This window comes from Carcharodon carcharias, chromosome 18 (assembly GCF_017639515.1).
Source record: "Carcharodon carcharias isolate sCarCar2 chromosome 18, sCarCar2.pri, whole genome shotgun sequence".
Taxonomy (NCBI): Eukaryota; Metazoa; Chordata; class Chondrichthyes; order Lamniformes; family Lamnidae; genus Carcharodon; species Carcharodon carcharias.
The window spans coordinates 73,554,005-73,578,947 of NC_054484.1; the positions used below are offsets into that span (position 1 = coordinate 73,554,005).

The 24,943-nt window shown below is 44.8% G+C and overlaps 1 protein-coding gene across 1 annotated transcript in view; it reads left to right on the top strand.

Annotated features, from left to right (window-relative positions):
- Positions 1-24,943, top strand: part of f5 (coagulation factor V) — a 110,939-nt gene that overhangs the window by 23,216 nt on the left and 62,780 nt on the right. Inside the window, exons 6-10 of the mRNA XM_041210901.1 lie at positions 91-312; positions 9,386-9,545; positions 11,079-11,268; positions 21,571-21,673; positions 24,720-24,922. Coding sequence (XP_041066835.1) covers positions 91-312; positions 9,386-9,545; positions 11,079-11,268; positions 21,571-21,673; positions 24,720-24,922 — 878 coding nt within the window. The remainder of the gene's footprint in view (positions 1-90; positions 313-9,385; positions 9,546-11,078; positions 11,269-21,570; positions 21,674-24,719; positions 24,923-24,943) is intronic.

Sequence of the window (24,943 nt, forward strand, 5' to 3'; positions counted from 1 at the left end):
AACCAAGCTTCAAAGAATTGCTAAGTATTATGATATTTTGAAGCTGTTGGCTGTAGTAGGCTTCTAATTTCCATATTGTTCCTGTTGCAGAACTTGGTGCATGTGCTTATGATGACATTAGCTGGCATTTGATTGGAATGTGCTTGAGTCCTGAAATCTTCTCTATCCATTTTAATGGTCAAGTCCTATTGCACGATTATCACAGAGTGTCATCTATTGGACTGACTGCAGGCTCAACTGCCACAGCTCAGATGTCTCCCACTCAAGTTGGGAAATGGCTGCTCTCTTCTCAAGTACAGCATCATCGCCTGGGTAATAGCAATGAGGTTTTCAATGTTTTAAACTGGATCTTTTATTGAAAATAATACAATTTGTGAGGTGCAATATAGCACGACAGGAGAATAATACATTTCTTAATTTTTGCACCCCTAGTTCAAGTATACAATAGGTAAGAGTCAATTTGAGGGAGGCAGTAAGTGCTTTATGAAATTGTAATTAGTTCCAAGATCAAGAAGCATGAACATGGCTATAACATTTTTTCCATTGGCTCCATAGCGTTCTTTTTGACTGTTCACACCACCCAGGATTCTCCTCTCACTACTCCCACACCCAACAACCTCCTATCCCAGTGCTCCTGTACCCCATCACTACTGTCCCAGAGCACCCATATCCAAGGCCATCTTCCCACTGCAGCTACACGAGCAACCCCTTTCACTACTTCCACATCCAAAAACATCTGTTTGATCACTAAATGACCTAAGGATTTATTTATTGTGTTTAGCTTCCAATTGGCTTGAGCAGCAATCACCAATTTTTAAAATAATATATAAATGGGACAGAATAATCCAGCTGGGACCAAATTAGTATTTTACTTAGGTGTAGCACAGCTTCCTGGTTTTTGCACTCTACACCTCTATTTATAAAGCTAAGAATCCTATATGCATTATTAACAACTTTGTTAAACTGTCCTGTCACCTTCAAATACTTATGCAAAAACATCCTTAGGTCTCTCTGTTCTTGAATTCCCTTTAAAATAGTACCATTTAGCTTGTATTGTCTCTCCACCAAGATGTGTCACTTCACAATGACTGTATCTGTGCTGTTTCCTTCAGAAAACTTAATCAACTTAGCTTCCAATTTATCACCTCTACATGGTCCATTTCCAACTCCTCCCTTCCCTTCCTTGACTTCTTTGTCTCCATTTCTGGGGATGGGCTACCCACAAACATTCATTATAAACCCACTGACTCCCACAGCTACCTCGACCACAATTCCTTGTATCCTACACCCTGTAACGATTCCATTCCATTCCTCATGTCCTCCATCACATTTGTTCTAATGATGCTACTTTCCATACCAGTGCATCTGATGTCTCCTTGATCCTTAATCGAGGATCATCTGCCCCCACCCACCCCCACCACTGTTGTTGACAGGGCCCTCAACCATGTCCAATCCATTTCCTACACTTCTGCTCCCACCCTTTCCCTTCCCTGGCAGAACCACAATAGGGTTCCATTGCCTTCACCTTCCACCCCACCAGCCTCCATATTCAAATGGGTCATCCTCTGCTATTACCATCACCAAACATATCTTCCCCTCTCATCCCCTTTCAGTATTCCATAAGGATGGTACCTCCGCGGCACTCTGGTCCACTCTTCCATTACCCCAACTCCTCCATCCCTTCCAATGGCATCTTTCTATGTAAGCACAGGAGGTGTAATACCTGCCCTTTTATCTCCTCTTTCCTCACTGTCCAAGGCCCCAAATACTCCTTCCAGGTGAAACAGTGCTTTGCAGGTTCTTCTTTCAATTTAGGATATTGTATTTGTTGCTCACAGTGCAGCCTCCTCTACATTGGGCAGACCAAGCACAGATTGGGTGACTGCTTTGCAGAACACCTCTGTTCAGTCCACAAGCATGAGCCCAAGCTTCCGGTGGTCTTCCATTTTAATTCAGCTACAACACTGGCATCTACCTGGCAATGTGGAAAATTGCCCAGGTATGTCCTGTACACAAAAAACAGGACGAGTCCAACCCAGCCAATTACAGCCCCATCAGTCTACTGTCAAGCATCAGGAAAGTGGTGAGAGGGGTCATCAACGGTGCTATCAAACAACATTTGCTAAGCAATAACCTGCTCACTGACATTCAGTTTGGGTTCTGCCAGGGCCACTCAGCTCCTGACCTCATTACAGCCTTGGTTCAAAAGCGCTGAACTCCAGAGGTGAGGTGAGATGACTGGCCTGGACATCAAGGCAGCATTTGACCTTGTGTGGCATCAAGGAACCCTAGCAAAATTGGATTCAATGGGAATCGGGGGAAAACACTCCGCTGGTTGGAGTCATATCTAGCACAAGGAAAGATGACTGTGGTTGTTGGAGGTCAATCATCTCAGTTCCAGGACATAATTGCAGGAGCTCCTCTGGGTAGTGTCCTTGGCCCAAACATCTTCAGCTGCTTCATCAATGACCTTCCATCCATCATAGGGTCAGAAGTGGGGATGTTCACTGATAAATGTACGATGTTCAGCACCATTTGCGACTCCTCAGATACTGAAGCAGTCCATGTCCAAATGCAGCAAGACCTGGACAATAACCAGGCTTGGGCTGACAAGTGGTAAGTAACATTCGCGCCACACAAGTTCAGGTAATGACCATCTCCAACAAGAGAGAATCTAACCATTGCCCCTTGACATTCAATGGCATTACCATCAGTGAAACCCCACTATCAACGTCCTGGAGGTTAGCATTGGTCAGAAACAGAACTGGACTAGCCATATAAATATTGTGGCTACAAGAGCAGGTCAGAGGCTAGGAATCCTGTGGTGAGTAACTAACCTCCTGACTCCCCAAAGCCTGTCCAGCATCTACAAGTCACAAGTTAGGAGTGTGATGGAATGCTCTCCACTTGCCTGGATGAATGCAGCTCCCACAACATTCAAGAAGTTTGTCACCATCCAGTACAAAGCAGCCCGCTTGATTGGCACCCCACCCACAAACATTCACTCCCTCCACCACTGATGCACAATAGCACCAGTGTGCACCACCTGCAAGATGCACTGCAGGAACTCACCAAGGCTCTTTTGACAGCATGTTCCAAACCCACGACCACTACCATCTAGAAGGACAAGGGCAGTGGGCACATGGGAACACCACCACCTGGAAGTTCTCTTCCGAGCCACTCACCACCCTGACTTCACTGTCGCTGGCCCAAAATCCTGGAATTCCCTTCCAAGCAGCACTGTGGGTGTACCTACACCACATGGACTGCAGCGGTTCAAGAAGGCAGCTCACCATTCCTTCCCAAGGGCAGTTAGGGATGGGCAATAAATGCTAGCTTAGCCAGTGACACCTACATCCCGTGAATGAATAAAAAAAAATTCTCTCACTTCGACATCTCTATCCTTGGTCTGCCGCACTGTTCCAATAAAGCTCAATGTAAACTCAAGGAACAACACCTAATTTTTCAATTTACTTCCAGACTCAACATTGAGCTCAACAATTTCATGCCCTCTACAAATTTCAAAATTGTGCCCAAGGGAAGGTACTTAATGTTTATCAAAAAAAGTAGTGGTCCTAGTACTGAACTGTGGGGAACACCACTCCAGACCTCTCTCAAGTCCAGAAAGCCACCATTCACCACATCTCTCCGTTTTCTACCCCTCAGTCAATTTTATATCTATTCTGCCCCTGTCCCTTTTATCCTTTGGGCTTCAATTTTGCTGGTAAGCCGAATATGTGGTGCTTTGTCAGATGCCTTTTGAAAGCTCATATAGACAACATCAACTACACAGCCTTCATCCGCCCTCTCTGGTACCTCATCTAAAATCTCAATCAAGTTAGTCAAACACAATTTGCCCTCCGCATATATAACATGAAATAAAAACAGAAAATGCTGGAAAAACTCAGCAGGCCTGACAGCATCTGTGGAGAGAGAAACAGAGTTAATGTTTCGAGTCCATATGACTCTTCTTCAGAAACCTCAGCATATCTGTGCTTTCTTTTGTTAGTCCATGCTTTTCCAAGTGCCTGTTAATTTTCTCCCGCACTACTGTTTCTAAAAACTTCCCTACCACTGATGTTGAGCTGACTGGTCTGTCATTGCCAGGTTTATCCTCCTTCCCTCTTTTGAACAAGGGTGTAACGTTTGCAATCTTCCGATCCTCTGGCACCTCCCCTGTATCTAAGGAGAATCCTATACAGACTGTGGGACTTATCCAAATTTAGAATTGCCAACCTTTTCTGTACCTCCTCTTCACCTATTTTTAATTCATCCAGTATCCCTACAATCTCCTTGTTTACCATAGCTTTGGTAAAGTCCTGCTTCTTGGTAAACACTGATGATTGGCCTCTGGCAATCATCAGCAATTTCTTGTTGCACCATGTATGACTCTAACCTTTGCCAAGTTTAGCCATTGATTGCCATTGACATCAGTTTTATTAGGTGCCTTGGTGCCATACTTGGTCAAATGCTACTTGATGTCCAGAGCAGCTATTCTCACCTCGGGTATTTTTATTTATTTATTTGTTCACAGGATATGGGCATCACTGGCAAGGCTAGCATTTTTTGCCCATCCCTAATTACCCCCGAGAAGATGGCTTTCTTCCCTTCTTGAACTGCTGCAGTCCATGTGGTATAGGTACACCCTCAGCGCTGTTAGGAAGGGAGTTCTAAGATTTTGACCCAGCCACAGTGAAGGAATGGTGATATAATTCCAAGTCAGGATGGGTGTGTGTTTTGGAGAGGCAATTACAGATGATGGTGTTCCCATGCATCTGCTGTTTTTGTCCTTTTAGGACACCCTCTGCCAGCATTCTGACAGCCTTCAGCTGCTCAAAAGTTTACCAATATCTTACAGCTCCTTCTACTATGTAGGTGGCCTTATTCATTGCAGTGGAAGATGGGCCTCTCACCCAACATTGCTTTCAAATGCATTTATCTATTTTTTTGAGACTAATCTTTGCCATTCCACTGCGGGGGTCAGTTAGCTCAGTTGGCTAGATGGCTGGTTTGTGAAGCAAAGTAATGCCAACAATGTGGGTTCAATTCCTGTACTAGCTGAGGTCATCCATGAAGGCCCTGCCTTCTCAATCTCACCCATCACCTGAGGTGTAGTGACCCTCAGGTTAAACTCACCACCAGTTGTCTCTCTCTAATGAGAGAGCAGCCTGTGGTCCTCTGGAACTTTCATCCCTTTATCCTCTGCTTCTCAACCCATCTCTGCTTCTTTCAAGCCTTTTCCTGGCTGCTAGTTATTATCTATTCACCTTAAAACATGAAATGTGATTTTACACAATTTGCTAATTGCATATCAAACCACATGGCCCTTTCACCAGTATTTCAACATAGTTCCAAGCCACCTGGAACATTTTCATCATCATTTTGCTGTGTACCCTAGTCTTTTTTTAAGTAAAAATAAAAGTCTGCTCCATCATTCAATATGATCACAACTGTTCCTCGGCCTCAATTCCATTTTGCCACCTTCTCCCCATATCATTTGATCCCCTTGGAGACCAAAAAGCTGTCTATCAACAGGTTGAGAAAGAGATTAGTAAAGCCTGGGATTTATAAGTAAGGCATATGGTAAAAAAGTGAAGAAGTTCTGATAAAGCTGTATAAAAGACTGGTTTCACAGAATCACAATGCAGAAGAGGCCCTTCGGCCCATCGAGTCTGCACCGACACATGAGAAACACCTGACCTACCTACTTAATCCCATTTACCAGCACTTGGCCCATAGCCTTGAATGTTATGACATGCCAAGTGCTCATCCAGGTACTTTTTAAAGGATGTGAGGCAACCCGCCTCCACCACCCTCCCAGGCAACGCATTCCAGACCATCACCACCCTCTGGGTAAAAAAGTTTTTCCTCACATCCCCCCTAAACCTCCTGCCCCTCACCTTGGACTTATGCCTCCTTGTGACTGACCCTTCAACTAAGGAGAACAGCTGCTCCCTATCCACCCTGTCCATGGCCCTCATAATCTTGTACACCTCGATCAGGTCACCCCTCAGTCTTCTCTGCTCCAACGAAAGCAACCCAAGTCTATCCAACCTCTTTTCATAACTTGAATGTTTCATCCCAGGCAACATCCTGGTGAATCTCCTCTGCACCCCCTCCAGTGCAATCACATCCTTACTATAATGTGGCGACCAAAACTCCACACAGTACTCCAGCTGTGGCCTCACCAAAGTTCTGTACAATTCCAACATGACCTCCCTACTTTTGTAATCCATGCCTCGATTGATAAAGGCAAGTGTCCCATATGACTTTTTCACCACCCCACTAACATGCCCCTCTGCCTTCAGAGATCTATGGGCACACATGCCAAGGTCCCTTTGTTCCTCCGAACTTCCTAGTGTCATGCCATTCATTGAATACTTCCTTGTCAATTTACTCCTTCCAAAGTGTATCACCTCACACTTTTCAGGGTTAAATTCCAACTGCCACTTATCTGTTCATTTGACCATCCTGTCTATATCTTCATGTAGCCCAAGACACTCAACCACATTGTTAACCACTTGACCAATCTTTGTGTCATCCATAAACTTGCTAATCCTACCCCCCACAAAGTCATCTATGTCGTTTATATAAATGACAAATAAAAGGGGACCCAGCACAGATCCCTGTGGTACGCCACTGGACACTGGCTTCCAGTCATTAAAGCATCCTTCTGTCATTACCCTCTGCCTCCTACAACTAAGCCAATTTTGAATCCACCTTATCAATTTACCCTGTATCCCATGTGCCTTTGCCTTCTTTTATAAGTCTCCCATGTGGGACCTTGTCAAAGGCTTTGCTGAAATCCATATAAACTACATCAACTGCACTACCCTCATCGACACACCTCGTCACCACCTCAAAAAATTCAATCAAATTTGTTAGGCATGACCTCCCTCTGACAAAGCCATGCTGACTATCCCTGATCAAACCTTGCATCTCCAAGTGGAGATAGATACTCCCCTTCAGAACTTTCCCCAATAGTTTCCCTGCCACTGATGTGAGACTCAGTGGCCTGTAGTTCCCTGGCTTATCTCTACAACCCTTCTTAAATAGCGGAACCACATTAGCTGTTCTCCAGTCCCCTGGCATCTCCCCCGTGGCCAGCGAGGAATTAAAAATTTGGGTCAGAGCCCCTGCGATCTCCTCCCTTGCCTCCCTTGGCAGTCTGGGACACAAATCATCCAGACCTGGAGATTTGTCCACTTTTAAGCCTGCCAACACCTCCAATACCTTGTCACTCCCTATAACAATTTGCTTAAGAACCTCGCAGCCTCTCTCTTCCCAAGTTCAATACCTTCATCCTCATTCTCTTGAGTGAAGACGGTCATGAAGTATTAATTCAACACTCTAGCAATGTCTTCTGGTTCCACCCATAATTGCCCCTTATGGGCCCTACACTTTCCCTGTTTATCCTCTTCCCATTGATATACTTATAGAATATCTTGGGATTTTCCCTACTTTTACCAGCCAGAGCTTTCTCATATCCCCCCTTTGCTCTCCTAATTGCTTTCTTAAACTCCACCCTGCACTTTCTGTACTCCACTAATGCCTCTGCTGATTTGCTTCCCTTGTACCTGCTAAAAGCCTCTCTTTTCCTTTTCAATATCTCTGGTCATCCATGGTTCTCTGGGCTTGTTACTCCTTCCTTGGCCTCACCTGGAATATTGTGCCTAGTCCTGTGCACTGCACTTTAGGAAGGATATGAAGGCATTAGAAAGCGTGCAGAAAAGATTCACAAGAATGTTTTCAGGGACGAGGAACTTCAGTCTCTTGGATGCATTAGTGAAGCTGCAACTGTTTTCCTTGGACAAAAGAAGATTAAGTGGATATTTCATAAAGGTGTTCAAGATCATGAGGGGTCTGGGCAGAATAGATGGGGAGAAACTGTTTCTGTTTGCTGAAGGATTGAGAACCAGAGGACACCAATTTAAGGCAATTGGTAAAAGCAAAACAACATGAAGGAAAACTTTCTGATGCAGCAAGTGGTCAGGCTCTGGAATGCACTACTTGAGTGTGGTGAAGGCAGTTTCGATCGAGGCATTCAAAAGAGAACTGTTTCATTATCTGAAGAGAAAAAAATTTGCAGGACTACGAGGAATACTGATGGGAGATTGGGACTAGATGATTTGCTCTTGCAGAGAGCTGGCACAAATATGTTGGATCAAATGGCCTTCTGTGCTGGAACCATTCTATGATTCTATAAATGTATTCAACCACGGAGCATCTGCAATCTTCTAGGGTAGAGAATTCCAAAGGCTCACAACCCTTTGAGTGAAGAAATTTCTCCTCATCTCAGGTCTAAAATGATCAGCCCCTTATGCTGAGACTGTGACCCGTGTTTGAGATTCCCAGCCAGGGGGAGAACAACTATGTCCATCCTATTAAGCCCCATTCAGAATCTTGATTGTCTCAATGCGATAATTTCTCATTCTTCGGAGAGTATGAGTCCGATTTCTCATCATAGGACAACCCTTTCTCATCCCAGGGACCAATCTAGTAAACCTTTGCTGTTCCACCTGCAAAACTGTGCACAGTGCCTGAGGTGTGGTCTCACCAAAGCCCTATACAATTGTAGCAAAAATTCCTTATTTTTTTACTCCAATCCCCTTGCAATTAAGGCCAACATGTTATTTACTTTCCTAATTGCTTGTTCTACTCTATGATAACTGTGTGTTCCAAGTACAGTACACCCAAGTCTCTCTGAACACAAGATTTACAAGTTTCATATCTTTGAAAAAATATTCTGCTTTTCTATTCTTACTACCAAAGAGCTCAATTTAATCACATAAACTAGTATGTAATAAAAATGGAAATTTTAGCTTCCATGCAAAATAATTGGGCGTAATCATAGAATTCAAACCTAAAGACATCACGAATACACCCATAATACGGTGAAGCCAAAGTGAAATTTGGCAAATGCAGTTGCCCCGAGAATGTATTGTACATCAGATGTGATAAAATAACATATTGCCTGACTCCATGTAAGCAATGCTATGGGACATCTGTGGCCATTTATTTATGAATCTGCATGTGTATAAACTTATTGCTCTGTGTGGTTATTGCTAACAGGGACAAAATGACTGCGATATTTGGTAATCTGGAATGGTCTTCATTTGGAACTTTTCCTCGTCCTTTCCCATTCAGTTGAGATGTGAAGATGAGTAAATAAACGTCAGTCTTTCTTGTGACATCTACACCAGTGTTATCTTACGTTCAGCCAACAAGTTGCATACTTGATGCAATGCAAGATCACTGCTGTCTTTCTTCTCATCAGGCAAAATAGTCTCTGGCATGAACACTTAAATTAGTTTGTTAACAATACATAATTGTATGAATAAGTATGAATAATTGTATGAAATTCTTGTATTCTGACATGAAACAGCTGGAGTGTATGGATACCTCAACGTAGAAAAATGCAACTCTGAGAAGGCACCGCCAAGCTACAGTTCAAAGGGACGGCGAGGAAAATTTCGCCAATACTTTATTGCAGCCGAAGAAATTTTGTGGGACTATGCTCCTGATGTTCAAAGCTACATAGACAGGTAGCCTAATTTAGTCTCAAAAAACCTAATCCAATGAAAGACTGAAATGGATGGATGGTTTGTAGCTGTTCTTCTGTAAGTTAATGGTGAAGTATTTTTTAACATTTTGAACATGTTTGTATGTTTTTTGTGTGTCTGTATGTATTTAACAAGTAAGAATGGAGAAAGACTGCTAAAATATTGTTGTTGTCACTTGTAGCCTTTTGATCTAAATTCACTGTAGAAAGGAAGAATACAAGTATTTTCTCCTTCTATCTCTGTAACATGTGTCTATCTAAACCCTGCCTCAGCTCATCCGTCCCTTGAATCCTTTAAGCATGTCTTTGTTAGCTCTAGGTTTAAGATTTGTTAAGCAACAGTGAAATTGAACACATTGGTTGGTTTCCCATGGTATTGCCATGGAATCAAGCCCATGGGCACTTTTCAGGTCAAGTAGGAATTAGAAGGCAAGGAGATGATGGAAAGATAGGTTGAGGAGAGTAGTCATCTGGGGAGGAAGTGAAGGAAAGGGTGGAAAAGGGGGAGGTAGATTGCAGATGGGTTGAGGGGGAAGAGGAAGAGTGGAGTGAAAGGAGAGGGAGAATCTGGAGGGTGCAAGTGCCAGAAAGGGAGGAGGATGGCGAGACACAGAGAAAGTTGGTGAGGGGAGGGAAGAGTGAGGGATGGCAGAAGCAAAACGGGGAGATGAGGAGGCAGTAGGTAAAGGGGAGGCAAAGAAGAGGGAAAGGAAGTGGAGCTAGGGAGAGGAAGGGAGAACAGGGGCAGCAGGTGAAGGAATAGGGGAGATGCATTAGGCAGTACTGGAAGAGGACAGGAAGAGAGGGAGTTTGTCTCAGTGGGGGCTATCTGAGTGCAGTTGCCTTGTGGGGAGCCAGGATGCTTAATGGAGAGGAGGGAATGGGTGCCCAGATTTTATATTTTTGCTTCAGTAAGAATGTAGGAACAGTATCAAGATTTTGCCTTGACAAGGGTGGTGGTGTAGTGGGCTGCTGGTGCCATGACTTGATTTCTCGCTCCAGTGGAGTTGTCCATGGCTTGATTCCATCTCAGTTGCAGAAAGGTTACCAGCAAGTTATTCCTCAAAAAACTAGGTGGTCTCAACAGATGTGTCCTGGCTCTGTTTGGTGAGCAATTTCAACTTCAGAGCAGCGGGTGGGATTTCTGTTGGTGGGTGATTTCTGCCTCTTCAGGTCTGTGTCTCACTGAGGGTGAACTTGTGCTTTAGTTGCCAATGTTTGCTTTCAGTTTGATTAGCTGGTTATTTAATTGATCTCTCCAAGTTATAGAAATGTGTACCCGTCCACAAAATACAGAACAAATAATCTTTCTCTAATAGATAAAAGATCACGCAACTGAGTAAAAATGAGTATTAGTAGCAATTTGCTACACATCGTGACGTAGCCTGAAAACATACAACTTCAACTGAACACAGGGAAAGCACCTGAGATTAGAATTACCAGTCAAACATTCTGATCTAAAATCTTCTTTACCATGTATCATTTCTAACTCTAACTCTACTCTTATTGCCCTTAGCAATTTTAAGACCAAATATTTGGAGTCAGGGCCAAGCCGTATTGGCAAAACATATAAAAAGGCAATTTATGTAGAATACACGGATGAAACTTTCACCACACGTAAAGAACCAACAGAAGAACCAGTTTCTATTTTACAAGGCGCAATTGGGGCTCCTGTTATAAGAGCTGAAGTCAGAGATGTAATTAAGGTATGCAATTTAAATAAAGGTACTTATGTTTAATTAACTATTGCCTCGGATGCTAACAGAGATCAACATTTTTGTATGATTTGTTTGGATTATTTTTGCAAATGCAACCTTCAAAAGTGAAGTAAAATACACATTCATACATCATAGGCACACCAGGCACACAAGAATGTCCTATTTAATTATTTAATCTTGGGAAAAATATGTAGAATTGAGAGAATCAGTCTGCTCTTCCATTCTTTTAGTTTAAAAAAAAATCACAATTTTCACTTTCTTTTGCTCTTCATCTTTTTCTTTTTATCTTTCGCATTCTGTCTCCCTTTCTCTCACACACACACCTTTCTTGTGTTTTTAAGTTGAAGGAAAACAGTATTGTGCACTGAAACAATTTAAAGCTTTGGGCTCCAAATTTCATTCCAATGTGCTGGTATTTTCAACTCATAGGTGCCAGTTTATTAAAGGGATGGCATCTGCACCATTCCAGTCCACTCCAGCATGGCCTGCCCAGAACACCATCTTGTTGATGGTGTTATCATAAGTGTTACATGCCAGTGCCTAAAGAACAGCAATGTTATTATGTTAGTCAGTGTTTAACGCTGATTTGATGCCTGGCCTGCCATTTTTGACCTCTCTACTCTACTTAATGCCCTGTTTTAAACACACACAGCTGAACATGCATTCAGCAGCATAAGAACAGCCCCACCTCCACTATTTAAAGGGATCACCAGCCAACTTGCAGGTTAGTTGCTTATTAGATTCTCCTGGCTCTTGCTGAGTTTGTGGGAGAGCTGGGTATTTGGGAGGATTCTTAAAAGTTGGTAATGTCTGCAGGGAGTGGTGCTGAATGTTTGGAAGACATTGGTTGCTACTACAAGTATTCTGTGCCCACCACTTGCTCCCAATCATGAGGCTATAGTCACAATCACCCTTGGACTGCAGCATCAAAGTGAGATAGAGCAGAGGCAGCAAAGAAAATGAGCTGCTGGGAGAGTGAGGAGGGAGAGAAAGGCTGTGTACAGGGAGGCCTTACCCATGCTAGGTTCTTCAGGAAGCACTTCTCCTATCTGCACCTAAATCAGGAGCAGTGTGCTCGGTGACCGGCTTCACTAAAGAGGTGGTCACAGAGTTGTTCCACTTCTTGGAACTAGACCAGCAGCCAGAAAGCAGGGGAAGGACGGCACTTCCAGTGGCTGTAAAGGTGATTGTGGCTCTGAAGATTTTTGCATGTGGATCCTTTCAGGCTGTCACAAGTGACATAGCAAACTTCTCACAGTTCACTGTCCGTCTCTGTGTCGGGGAGGTGCCTCTAGCCCCATATGCCAGGGGAAGGAGTATCATTGCCTTCTCTCTGAACAGAGAGAAGCCGGAGGAGTGCTCACATGGTTTTGTCAGATTACCAGTTTCCCCATGGTGCAGGCTCGACTGCACATACGTGGCTTTGCAGGTGCCAATTTTCAAAGAGAAGATGGACTGTAACTGCAAAGGTACCACTTACTGGCTGTGGCTTGCATGTGAACATGCTCAGCACATCATGCCAATGAATACCCATTATCCTTTTTGAGGTCAAGATTCTTGATTGACAAGGGAGTTAGAGGTTATGGGGGAAAGTAGAGTTAAGGTCACATCAGATCAGGCAGGATCCTATTGGCTGGCAGAGCAGGCAAGAGGCCAAATGGTCTACTGCTGCTCCTATTTCTTATGTTCCTATTCTGGCAGCAGTTAGAATTCATTCATTCTGCACCAATCTGCTGTTCCAGCAATCTCTCAGCCACTATATTAAAACCACATAGTCTGCTTGACGACAAGGGCTATCCACTCTATACCTGGCTGAAAACTTCCCTCTATATCCAAACCACTTGGCCAGCCACGCTGCCATGAGAAACAACATTGAGCAGACAGTTGAAGTGCTGAAGCAATAGTTCCATTGCTTTGATCACTCTGGAGGAATCCTCTCATATTTGCCGAGCAGGTGTCCTGATTCCTGCAGGCCTGTTGCATCCTCCACAGCTCTTGTTGTCATGAGGAAACAGCCCTTGCCGTCGCTGATTTGGCGATGATTTAGAAGGTGGTAAACATCCATCTTCCTACAGGCTCTCCATAAGCAGATCATCATTCCCCTGAATGAAACCACAGATCCATTTTATTCAATAGTTCCACACTTTACCATCCCTCTGGGACAGGCCACGCTTTATTATCTCTCTGGGACAGACCACACTTTACAATCCCTCTGTGATAGGCCACAATTTATTATCCATCTGTGACAGGCCATAATCTTGGCCTCAGTCCTAACATAAAAGACATCACAAAGCAACAATTCCATACCAACTTATCCAAGAACACTTTCACCATTCCGCACAATACGCAATGTATCAACCTTGTGCAATCCCTTTGTTCAGGTGACCTGTGCCTGAGCACTCTACCCATTGCTACCCTTGTAGCTGCAGCATGGCTGGTGGAAGGCTGCTTTCTCCCAGTTGGAGGTGATGCAGATGGCCTTGCTGGAAAGCCATGAGCAGTCTGGGCCTGAAGGACTGGCTTCGGACTGCACCACATCAGCATTTGTGTCAGCAGTCTGGGCTGGCTGATTGACTGGCAGGAAACAGTAAGGGTATCACAGAATTTTAATAGCACAGAAGACGGCCATTCAGCCCATCATGTCTGCACCAGCTCTCTAAATGAGCATTATGACCTAGTGCCATTGCCCTGTCTTTTCCTGGCAGAGTGGGGGCATGGAAGCTACCCTCCTGACAGAGCACTGTGGGCTTGGGACTCAGTGGAACCACTGCCACTCACTCAGGGTGTCACCTCAGCAATCCTTGTAATCAGCTAGAGCTCAAGTTGGTGGATTGCTGCAAGCCTCTTTGAGCACTGGTATCTGTAGTGATGATGGCAGCAGTGTGAGCTTGCACAGCAGCAAGTGGAGATTTCATGACCTCAGTCTGAGCTCAAATTGCAGCAATCATGCATTGCCTGATTTCTGTTTGTGCTGCAAAGGAAGCTGAGATATCGGCCGTCAGACTGTTTGGATCCACAAGTATTCTCATTGACTTGGCCACCACTTCCACACTGGAAAGAATGGGCTCCAAGCTCTGCACAAAGCCTTGCAAAAAGTTGGAGACGGACTCCTCCATGCATCTTAACAGTGACAACAGACTCTATGGTAGGCTTGCCAACGTACCAAGCATTTCTGTGTTTAAAAACCTATCAGCCTTTACCTGTACACACCCCATTGAAGTCCTCATCTCAGTCCTCTGCAGCAGGACCTGTGTGCAACCTCATCCTTTGGGGATCTGGCATCCACACATTATCCTTTTCCTCCTGGCCTGGTGGCACATCAGTTGTACCTGGTGGCTCATCACATGTTATCCCACCTCCATACTACCCTCTGAAGTACTTGCTGTGCCCATATATGAGAGTCTGAGATTGACTGTATTTCATCATCATAGGTCTCTTCTTCCCCTTCCACTTCTTGATCCTGCACTGCTGCCTCACCAGGAGGAAGTTCTTGGGATGTCTGAAAGGAGAGAGACACAAAGCTAGGGTTGCAGTGAGGATAAGCATGGAATGCAAGAGGTGTGTGCTTATGCTCGATGCAGCTTGAGTCTGTGATGAGGTGGAAGTGGGATGTGTGTGTGAAGGAGGATTCGATAGAAGTATACAACACCTTCAATCCTTTCAGCCCCACTGTTGATCACATCCTCAGTCATGGCTGCTCCAAAAATAGCACCATCTCTTCCATTGGGATGGTAACATGTAACCATATCCACTGCCCACCGATTAGCTGCTGCTGCTGCCTACAGCTAAGTGTGTGTGAGGGTGAGGTGAAGCTATGAATGTTGAGTGTGAGTTGTGATTGGAGGTTGTTGGGTAGTTGAGAGAGAGAGATGGGGGTGTGGTACATTGAGCAGTGTCTGGGGCAAAAGGTGCAGATGGTGGGATGTGACATTTGAAGATACATTCACGAACCTTGGCCACATGTGAAGTCAGCGAACTTCTTTCAGCACTGCATCCAGTCCTCAGGGCTGTACTGCTAGCAATCTTCTGCCTTTATCTGTCCCCATTGCCTTCTAAGTGTTTGTCTGAAGGGTCTGCTGGCCTTCTGTGTATAATGGACCTCTCTCCTCCTGTCAGTCTCCTGCAGCAAGGCCTCCGGTGTTGTGTCAAGAAATCTTGGAGCCCACTCTCTGCAATGTTATGCCATTCCATCATCTTTCCCGGGCCAAAGTTATTTGTGGAACAAATTCTGCGCCTGTCTGGCATCCCCCCACCCTTTAAGAGGTGCAGGTTAACTTCATGCAGTCCAGGCCAGATTGAACTTGTGATGGCATTTCATGATTTTGCACCCCCAATTCAGGTATCCAGCCATTCAGTAGCACACTTAGCACTGGCTGCATATTGCAATCATGGCAATAAGCAATCTCATTGTAGTGGTATTTTCACTGGGCTAGTAACACTCTGGGGACCCGGGTTCTAACCCTGCCATGGCAGATGGTGGAATCTGAATTCAATAAAAATCTGGAATTAAAAGTCTAATGATGACCATGGAACCATTGTCGATTGTTGTAAAAACCCATCACTAATATTCTTTAGGGAAGGAAATCTGTCGTCCTTACCTGCCCTGGCCTACACATGACTCCAGACCACAGCAATGTGGTTGACTCTTAAATGTCCTCTGAAATGGCCGAGCAAGCCATTTAGTTGTAACAAACCATCACAAAAAAGGAATGAAACCAAACGGACCACCTGGCATCACCCTAGGCACGACAATAGCAATTGTAGCCCTGTCGACCCTGCAAACTCCTTAATAACATCTGGGGGCTAGTGCCAAAATTGGAAGAGTTGTCTCACAGACCCCATGAAGCAACGGCCTGACATGGTCATCTTCACGGAATCATACCTTACAGATAATGTCCCAGACTCCATCCTTGGGTATGTCCTGTCCCACCAGCAGACCCAGCAGAGGTGGTGGCGCAATGGTATACAGTCGGGAGGGAATTGCCCTGGGGGTCCTCAGCATCGACCCTGGACCTCATGAAGTCTCATGACATCAGGTCAAACATGGATAGGAAAAGCTCCTGCTGATTTACCACATACCACCCCCCACGCGCCCTCAGCTGAAGAATCAGTGCTCCTTCATGTTGAACACCACTTGGAGGAAGCGCTGAGGGTGGCAAGGGCTCAGAATGCACTCTGGGTGGGGGACTTCAATGTCCATCACCAGGAGTGGCTCAGTAGCACCACTACTGACCAAGCTGGTCGAGTCCTAAATGGACATAGCTGCTAGAGTGATGAGGGAACCAACAAGGGGGAAAAACATACTTGACCTCATCCTCACCAACCTGCCTGCCGCAGATGCATCTGTCCATGACGGTATTGGTAGGAGTGACTACCACACAGTCATTGTGAAGACGAAGTCCCACCTTCACATACCCTCCATCATGTTTTGTGGCACTACTGCCGTGCTAAATGGAATAGATTTCGAACAGATCCAGCAACTCAAGACTGGGCATCCATGAGGCGCTGTGGCCATCAGCAGCAGAAGAATTGTACTTGAACACAGTCTGTAACCTGATAATCCGGCATACCCCCCTCTCTACAGGATCAATCCTGGTTCAATGAAGAGTGCAGGAGGGCGTGCCAGGAGCAGAACCAGGCATACCTAAAAATGAGGTGTCAACCTGGTGAAGCTATAACACAGGACTACTGGTGTGACAAACAGCATTAGCAGCAAGTGATAGACAGAGCTAAGCAATCCCACAACCAATGAATCAGATCTAAGCTCTGCAGTCCTGCCAGATCCAGTCATGAATGGTGGTGGACAACTAAACAACTCACTGGAGGAGGAGGCTCCACAAATATCCCCATCCTCAATGCCAAAGTCATCATAGACTTATTTATTATTTATTTACCTTTGTAAATAAACATAGGCCAGAATATAATGCACGTCAGGTGCATGCCCGACCTGACCAAGCATAAAATGACGTGCGATGACGTTGGGCAAGTGACCCGACATCATCGTATGCTTGCGTGATATTTCGGTCAGTGGACTAGCACGGGAGTCGGCGATGTACTTGCTGGCGATTAAAAGGCCTATTAAGGCCATTAAAAAGTTAATTGAATGAAATTTTTCACTGCCCGTTCAACCTTACAGTTGGCGGGCAGGCGAAAAAGCCAAGCGGCCTTTGCACTTTTTAGGAAGCCTCATCCATGGGTGGGATGAGGTTTCCAACAGCAAATAAAAATTAAATAAAAATAAGAACATTTCATTAATAACATGTCCCTGCTCATGTGACAGAGGCGGGCGATAGTTCATCACAGTCGGCAGGCTACCTCCACCTCCACTGTGGATGTCCAGGGAGCACAAAGATGTAGCGACAAGTTAGGACGGTTAAGGAGAATTAGCTGCACAGCCTGGGCTCGGGTGTTAATGACTTGTACATGATGTTCACTATTGTCAATAAATTCCCAAGAATGTCTCCCTGCCTGTGTCTTCTCGTTCTGATGAGCAGTGTTCTTGTCACTCAGATGTGAGATCTTTCTGCACAAGGTAAAGGCAGGTGTCTCAGTCCAGGGCCTCTTCCCTGTGCTCTGTGCAGCCTTCAGACCACAGTGATAGTCCAGCCTCACACTCCCTGGAAACATTACTGATGCCTGCACCTCAGCAGTGCTGGTCATAGTTGCCAGAATGCAGTGGGCAGGTGCCACAGAGTTCTCTCATACTGCCTGTGTGCTCTCAGCACCTTTAAAGTGGGGATGGTTTCCATTACACCAGCATCTGTGACCAGTGATGCTGTGCACCAGCTCCTGAAGGGCTGAGGGTCTGAAGGTGAACACAGCATCAGATGCATCTAAAGTTTCATGGCTGTGACTGAGATGGCCCTGATCATGGAGCACAAGCAAGCTGCCCTCGGCCAGTCAGGAGTTAGACATTCTCAGAAGGTATGTGAAGATCTATGGAGTGTCCTCGCTGCATGTTGTCATCATCCTCCAGCGATCAAGTGACTATTAGGGCCTCCAATGCGTCTCCATGACAGAAGCATTCTCACTGAGGGTATTGGTGATGCCATAAGCCAGACTGGAGTCAAACATTCACAACTGCGATGTGAGGATCTACAGGGACTTCTCACTGCATCTTGTCATCAGCCTCTACAAATCTGGTAGCTATGAGGGCCTCTCGAGCGCCTGCCTCATCTAGCCAGTGCAAGAGCCTCATCCTCATTATCGTCACAACCGAGGACCCTTCACCCTCATCCCCGTCAGCGTCCTCCTCTTTGGAGGAGACCTCCAGCTCCTCCATCTCCTCCTCAGCCAGCTCCTCGCCCCGTTGCAGCGCCAGGTTGTAAAGTGCGCAGCAGACAACGATGATGTATGGCACCCTCTGCGGACTGTAATGCAGGGCTCCACCAGAACAGTCCAGACAGCGGAACTGCATCTTCAGCATCCCAATGGTCTGCTCCACCAAGTCACGAACTGCAAATTGAGCTTCATTATACTGTCGCTCTGCTGCAGTCTGAGGCCGCCGCATGGGTGTCATCAGCCACGGTGTCTGTGGGTAGCCCTTGTTCCCAAGGAGCCAACCCTGCAGCTTCTGTGGACCCTGGAAGTCTGCAGGGATCTGTGAGTGACTCAGGAAACCGTGCACACACCTGCAGGATGCATTTCTGGTGGTAGCATACCAGCTGCACATTCAATGAGTGGAATCCCTTGTGGTTGATGAACTCCACAGAGTGTAGCGATGGAGACCTGAGTGCCACATGAGTGCAGTCAAATGCACCCTGCACCCGTGGGAATCCCGAGATCAGGGCGAATCCAATGGCCCTGGCATCCTGGTTGTTCCAGTCCTGGGTGAAATGCACAAAGTTGTGTGCCATGGAGAAGATGGCATCCACGACCTCATGGATGCATTTGTGGATTGTGAAATCCCACAGAGGTCACCTGTGGAGCCCCGAAAGGAGCCACTGGCATAGAAATTGAGCACCACGGTCATTTTCACAGCCACTGGCAGTGGATGCCCTCCATGTCCCCTTGGTGCTAAGTCCTGCAGTAAGTGGCAGATGTGAGGGACCAGGTCCTTAAACATGTACAGTCATCAGCAACACTGGTTCTCAGTCATCTGCAGGAATGACAGGTGGTGTCTATAGACACTGGGTGTCACTTGGCACTGACCAGCCACGGCTCGCTGTCGCTCCTAGGCAGCGTGTGCAGGAGCCCTGCTGCCCCCTCTTCATGAGGTTGCTGCACCTGCCTTTGTACAACCAGGAGCCTCAGTTGCTCTCTCCTCTGTCTTCTACAATCTCTGTAGGCCATCAGGCACACAGCTAGGTCAACAGGATCCATGATCCTGACGTGGTCCTCCTGCAGCATGAAAGAGAGAGAGAGACCTGGTTATCATGGCTATACTTAGCACCTTTCCTGGCCCTGTGTGACTGCCCCTTAATGCTTCCTGGAGAGTGCTGGTCAACCCTTGGATGGCCAGAGATAAGTGTGCTGCATGGCTGCCCTGTCAACCTGTGACATGGGGGACACTGGTCTAAACCAGGATGCTGAGATTGCAAGGGGCTGTGAGCACCTCCAGCAGTAACTGCTACATGGCCAGCGTTGGTGAGAAGATTGTACAACGTGTGCAGTCCAACTGCTCTGCAGTCCAATAAAGTGGTGGTGGACTCGAAGTCTGTGCCGCATGGGTGGGGGGCCTTGGGGTAAGTCATGGAGCGCTTGGTGGCCCTTTGGTGCCTTCACGAAGCTTGCATGGGTGGGCAGGCTAGGAGCTTGACCCCAATCATATCTCTGTAGCTGCGTATGAACTGTCTTAGTTGCAGAGGCATGGTCAGTTTATATAGGTATCCCTTATGCGTGACTACTTCCCTAGCTTACCCTGCCCATCACCTGTGCGCATGGGCTACAGCGCCAGGGCAGCACTTGACCCCCCTCCCTCAGCAGTCGCCTGCGAGGCTGGCCAGTTCTTGCCCCCAGACACCCCCCACCTCTCAGCAGTCACCTGCAGGGCCAGGCATCAGTTCCCCCTGCCCCTCGACACCCCTGAGGCCTGTAAACAACGGGTGAGCTATGGAGAACGCTGCTGCTCACTCACCTCAGTTCCCCCAAAATGAAGGCTGCCAAGTGCACTTTGCCTGTGTGCTGTTGTGAAACACATCGATGTGCTTTCCCGCTGACGTGGATGGAAGATATGTGGGGTTCCAAGAGCCTGGCAGTGGCCTTTTAATTATATGCTCATGTATTACAATTAGCTCCCCACCGACCGATGGTGGGAAATGCACCCGCCATTGGCGGACTGAGCGGAAGATCGCGACCTGCCTTCACGCCGTCGTGAAGTGGGTCCCACCGTGGTGGCGCACACGTGAAGTGGGTCACGCACACCACCTATCAAGCTCTCCGCCAGCGGGCTTGGAAAATTCTGCCCATAGTTTTGAATGTATATTTTAAAGTTTGAGAGGTGACACCGTCAGGATGTTTGGTAACTAGAGGACACAGATTTCAAATATTTGTCACATAGGAACAAAGGACTTAGAAGTAAGAATGGGCCTGCTCCACCATTCAATAAGCTCGTGGCTGATCTGATTGTGGTCTCAACTTCACTTTCCTGGTCTGCCCCTCATAACCCTTGATTCCCTTGTTGATCAAAAATCTGTCTCATTCAGTATTGAATAAATTCAATGACCCAGCCTGCTTTCTGGGTTAGAGAATTCCACAGACCAATGACCCTCGGAAAGAAAAATATTCTCCTAATCTCCATTTTAAAAGGGAGACTTCTTATTTTTAAACAGCGTCCCTAGTTCTAGTCTCCCCCACAAGAGGAAACATCCTCATGGTATCCGCTCAATCAAGCCCCCTCAGGATCTTGTATATTTCAATAAAATCACCTCTCATTCTTCTTTTTTGTCAAAAGAACTAGAGGTGATTAGAGTTGGTTTTTATGCAGAGAGTTACTATAATCTGGAATGTACTACCTGAATGGGTTGTGGAAGCAGATGCAGTGGGACATGGATATATATGCTTGAAAAGGGAAGCGTTGCAGTGTTATGGTGAAAAAGCAGAAGAATGGAACTAATTGGAAAGCTCTTTCAAAGAGCTGACACAGCCATGATGGGCCAAGTTGTCGTCTCCTGTGCTTTAAGATACCACGTAATGCAGTCAGACATACTTAGTAACACAAAGATTTCACAGCCCTTATTACAGTGGAGAACACGGCATGGACTTCTGTTTACAAGATGTGAAGGTATCTTGAAAGGCAATATAACAGTTAATAATTTCTTTCAATGATTGCCCTTTTGTCCTGTTTTTTAGGTACATTTTAAGAATCTGGCTAGTCGCCCCTACAGCATCTATCCTCATGGTATAACAGTCAATAAGCAGGATGAAGGAACTAATTACCCTGGGAATTCCACAAGTAAATTTACTATATTTAAATTATTTACAACATAATTATTTGGAATTAATAACATTTTAAGTCAATATATACTGTCACACTATAGTGAACTGTGTTATAGCCACATTCGGGGAATAATGTTGTTCGAGGCCTGCCTGCTACATGCAATTCTGAAGGACCTTTAAAATAATTTTATAATTTCAAAACAAAAACATTTTCCCAACATGTTTTAGTAAGTTTTAGTATAAAAAATGGCAAAAATTAAGGGGGGTGCGGAGTTTGGACCAAAAAGAACCCAGATAAATTTGGAGAAAAAAAACATTTTATTTTGAATATTGCTACAACTCAGGACAACAAGCTTTAAAAAATTGTACAGCCAAGCAAGTGGCAACCCATAATTATTTTCATAGTTCAGACACCATTTTTATGGAGCTCAGCATCAGATTCACAACTAACCCCAAGGTAGTTATTTTTCTCAATCAAAAATAAAATTGAAGGACTGTGCTTGGTGTCAGGCTTGACTCAGTGGTAGCACTTTCGCCTCTAAGTCAGAAGATCATTGGTTGAAGTACCACTCCAGTGACTTGTACATATGATGTAGGCCACAGTCACCATAGGGAGTTGGCGCTTAACCAAAGCCTTGTCTGCCCCCTCAGACAGATACATTATACTTTTCAAAAAGTAGCCAACAATTATCCTTCAACTAGCATCACCAAAACAGATCTGGTCATTTATCATTATTTTACAAATTAGCAGCCGCAGTTCCTACAACAGTGAATTTACTCCAAAAGTACTTTGTTAGTTATAAAAAGTTTGGAATATCCTGAGTCACATAATGGGCCTTGTTTGTTTGTGCTTAATGTTATGGTTCCATATGCACCTATCTGCCAGTACAATAGTGTTGGAAGATCATCCACAGGAGCACAGTTGCGATCATGTGTTAATAAATAACATCTTTGTGTGCAACCAGCCTTTCATTGATAGCCTCAGCCTTCAGAGGGCTGTCAGTATGGTGTCTATGTCAGTGCACTGCTGTCCTTGCTCTGTATCTAATTAGGAACGAAGGACTGACAGTATAAAGAAAATAGTCATCACAACAATACCTGATGTCAACCCAGGTCCTCTCAAAAATAAATCCAATTCTCTATTTCTGTTTGCGCTGAAAAGCAGGTGGACAGATACACGTGTATCACATAAATAAATTCAGCATGTTGCATACGCCATGTGAACTATGTGCTGATGTCAAAGATGTAATTACATGCATCCCTTGACCTGATTATTTTGTAAGAAAATTATGAGACATGTTTTTTCCCCTCAAATACACAAGTGAATTCCTTTAATCAATTTGGCCCCCTTCCCCTTTCCAAAAGAAATTCAGAATTTGTTATTGCTCCATTTGGATTGTCTTATAGGTGAGCTATATCAACCTTATGATATGACTCATTTTTTGGCTTCTAGTGGAGTTATTTTGGTAAAGTGAAAGTAACAACAGCATCACACTTTTGCATCCCAATCAGCAATCAGTTATGTCTGTGCCTCACAACTCCCACATGATAGTCTCTGTGATCGTTAAATAGCAGCTCAACTTCAGTGCAGATTCCTAACACTGATTTGAAATTGGAGACAGCCCAATAGGATTGATCCTGGCTGATGTTTAAGATCAAAATAGACTCAGGACTGAAATCAGAAGGGAAAGTTACAGGACTGGAGTAACAGATGACAGGAATACATGATTTGACATGATAGAATGAGGGAAAAATGTATTTGTAGCTATCAGCCGGTGTGAATGAGTTTTGGTGAATGGAAGCTTTGTAATATTACTTCTTATCTCTTGTAAGAATCATGTTTTTTTTGGTGGGAAAGAGTTATTTGGATGGCATTTAGAGATGGTATATATAAATGTGCATGATACTAGTACTGTGTAACAGCTCATGATTTTCTGTTTTTAAGAAACCAAGGGAGCTTTGTTGAAAGGAGATAGAAGATTGAGAAGTATATATAGAATAGTGATGACCTTTGTAAGAGATGTTAGTGCTGGGCGTAGAACATTTTCCTATTTCAGACATTCAATAACAGCAACAAGAACACCAGGTCAGGCACAACATAGACAATTGGAAAGTAAAACTCTGCTACTCCTCTACAATGCAACCAAAGCCACAGAAGAATACCTCCACTGTGCTACTGTGACTATTTTCTATTTTTAACATCATTTATCCTTGTGGCCCCTCTCATTAAGATTGCCAATTCGCAGATGTGTGCTGCAGGCAATGACCACTGGGAACTGGGTCGAGACTTCCTAAGCTTATTTTACATAGTTCTCTTAAAGCCAGCAAAATTAAGAAACTTCATCTGGGCTGAAATCAAACGTGTCCCTGCTGAAAGAGATGTACTGCCTACTGTACTGTACTGACCCAGTACAAATGAAGTTTATGAATTATGATTTGTACCTTCTTCACTACATACTTTGGGAAACAATTTGGTTCTTCATTTGGGTTAACAAACTAGTTAACATCAGGTGATATTTTTGTTCTCTCTGTGTAGCTTGTAAACATTTGCACAATGAAGTATCCTTAAAGGAGAACCGTACATCAAATTGTATTGTACACTGGGAAATCAATTGATACTGAGATTTTACCAAGAATAATCAATGGCAAAAAATGAATTTGCCTTGTAAAGCTTTTAAATATGAAAGCAGAATAGCATTCCTGTTTGCGTCTTTTTGAATGTGGGCCTGTGCAGAGTCCAGTTGCATTTCCCTATCAACTTTTTGATTAGACCCCATTTCTAAGGCAGCCTAAGACACAATCAGAGTTTCAATAGGCATAACATCGTTGGACTCACAAGCTCAGCTCACCTGGAGATAGGGTGAGAGGAAATGGTCCTAAAAAAAAGATGTAAAAGGAGCTGAAAACATTTCTGAATGATTATAGAATTAATTATATCGATGAAATGGTCAAATAGTTCATGAGCACCAAGTATTCTGTATTGGCGGAGGCAGGATTGTTATCTCTATCTGCCCTGGTCCAAGTGAACAATGACCAGATAATGTTTGGTATTAACCTTGCAGATTCCACGAAACAGGTTGATCCTGATCAAACCTACATTTACACTTGGAAGATTTCTGAAGATGTTGGACCAACATCCCTGGACCCCAGGTGCCTGACAAAACTATACCATAGTGCTGTGGATATCACACGGGATATTGCTTCAGGACTTTTTGGACCCCTTTTAATCTGCAAGGGCCTATCACTGGATTTCAGGAATTTGCAAGTAATGTAGCATTAATCTGTT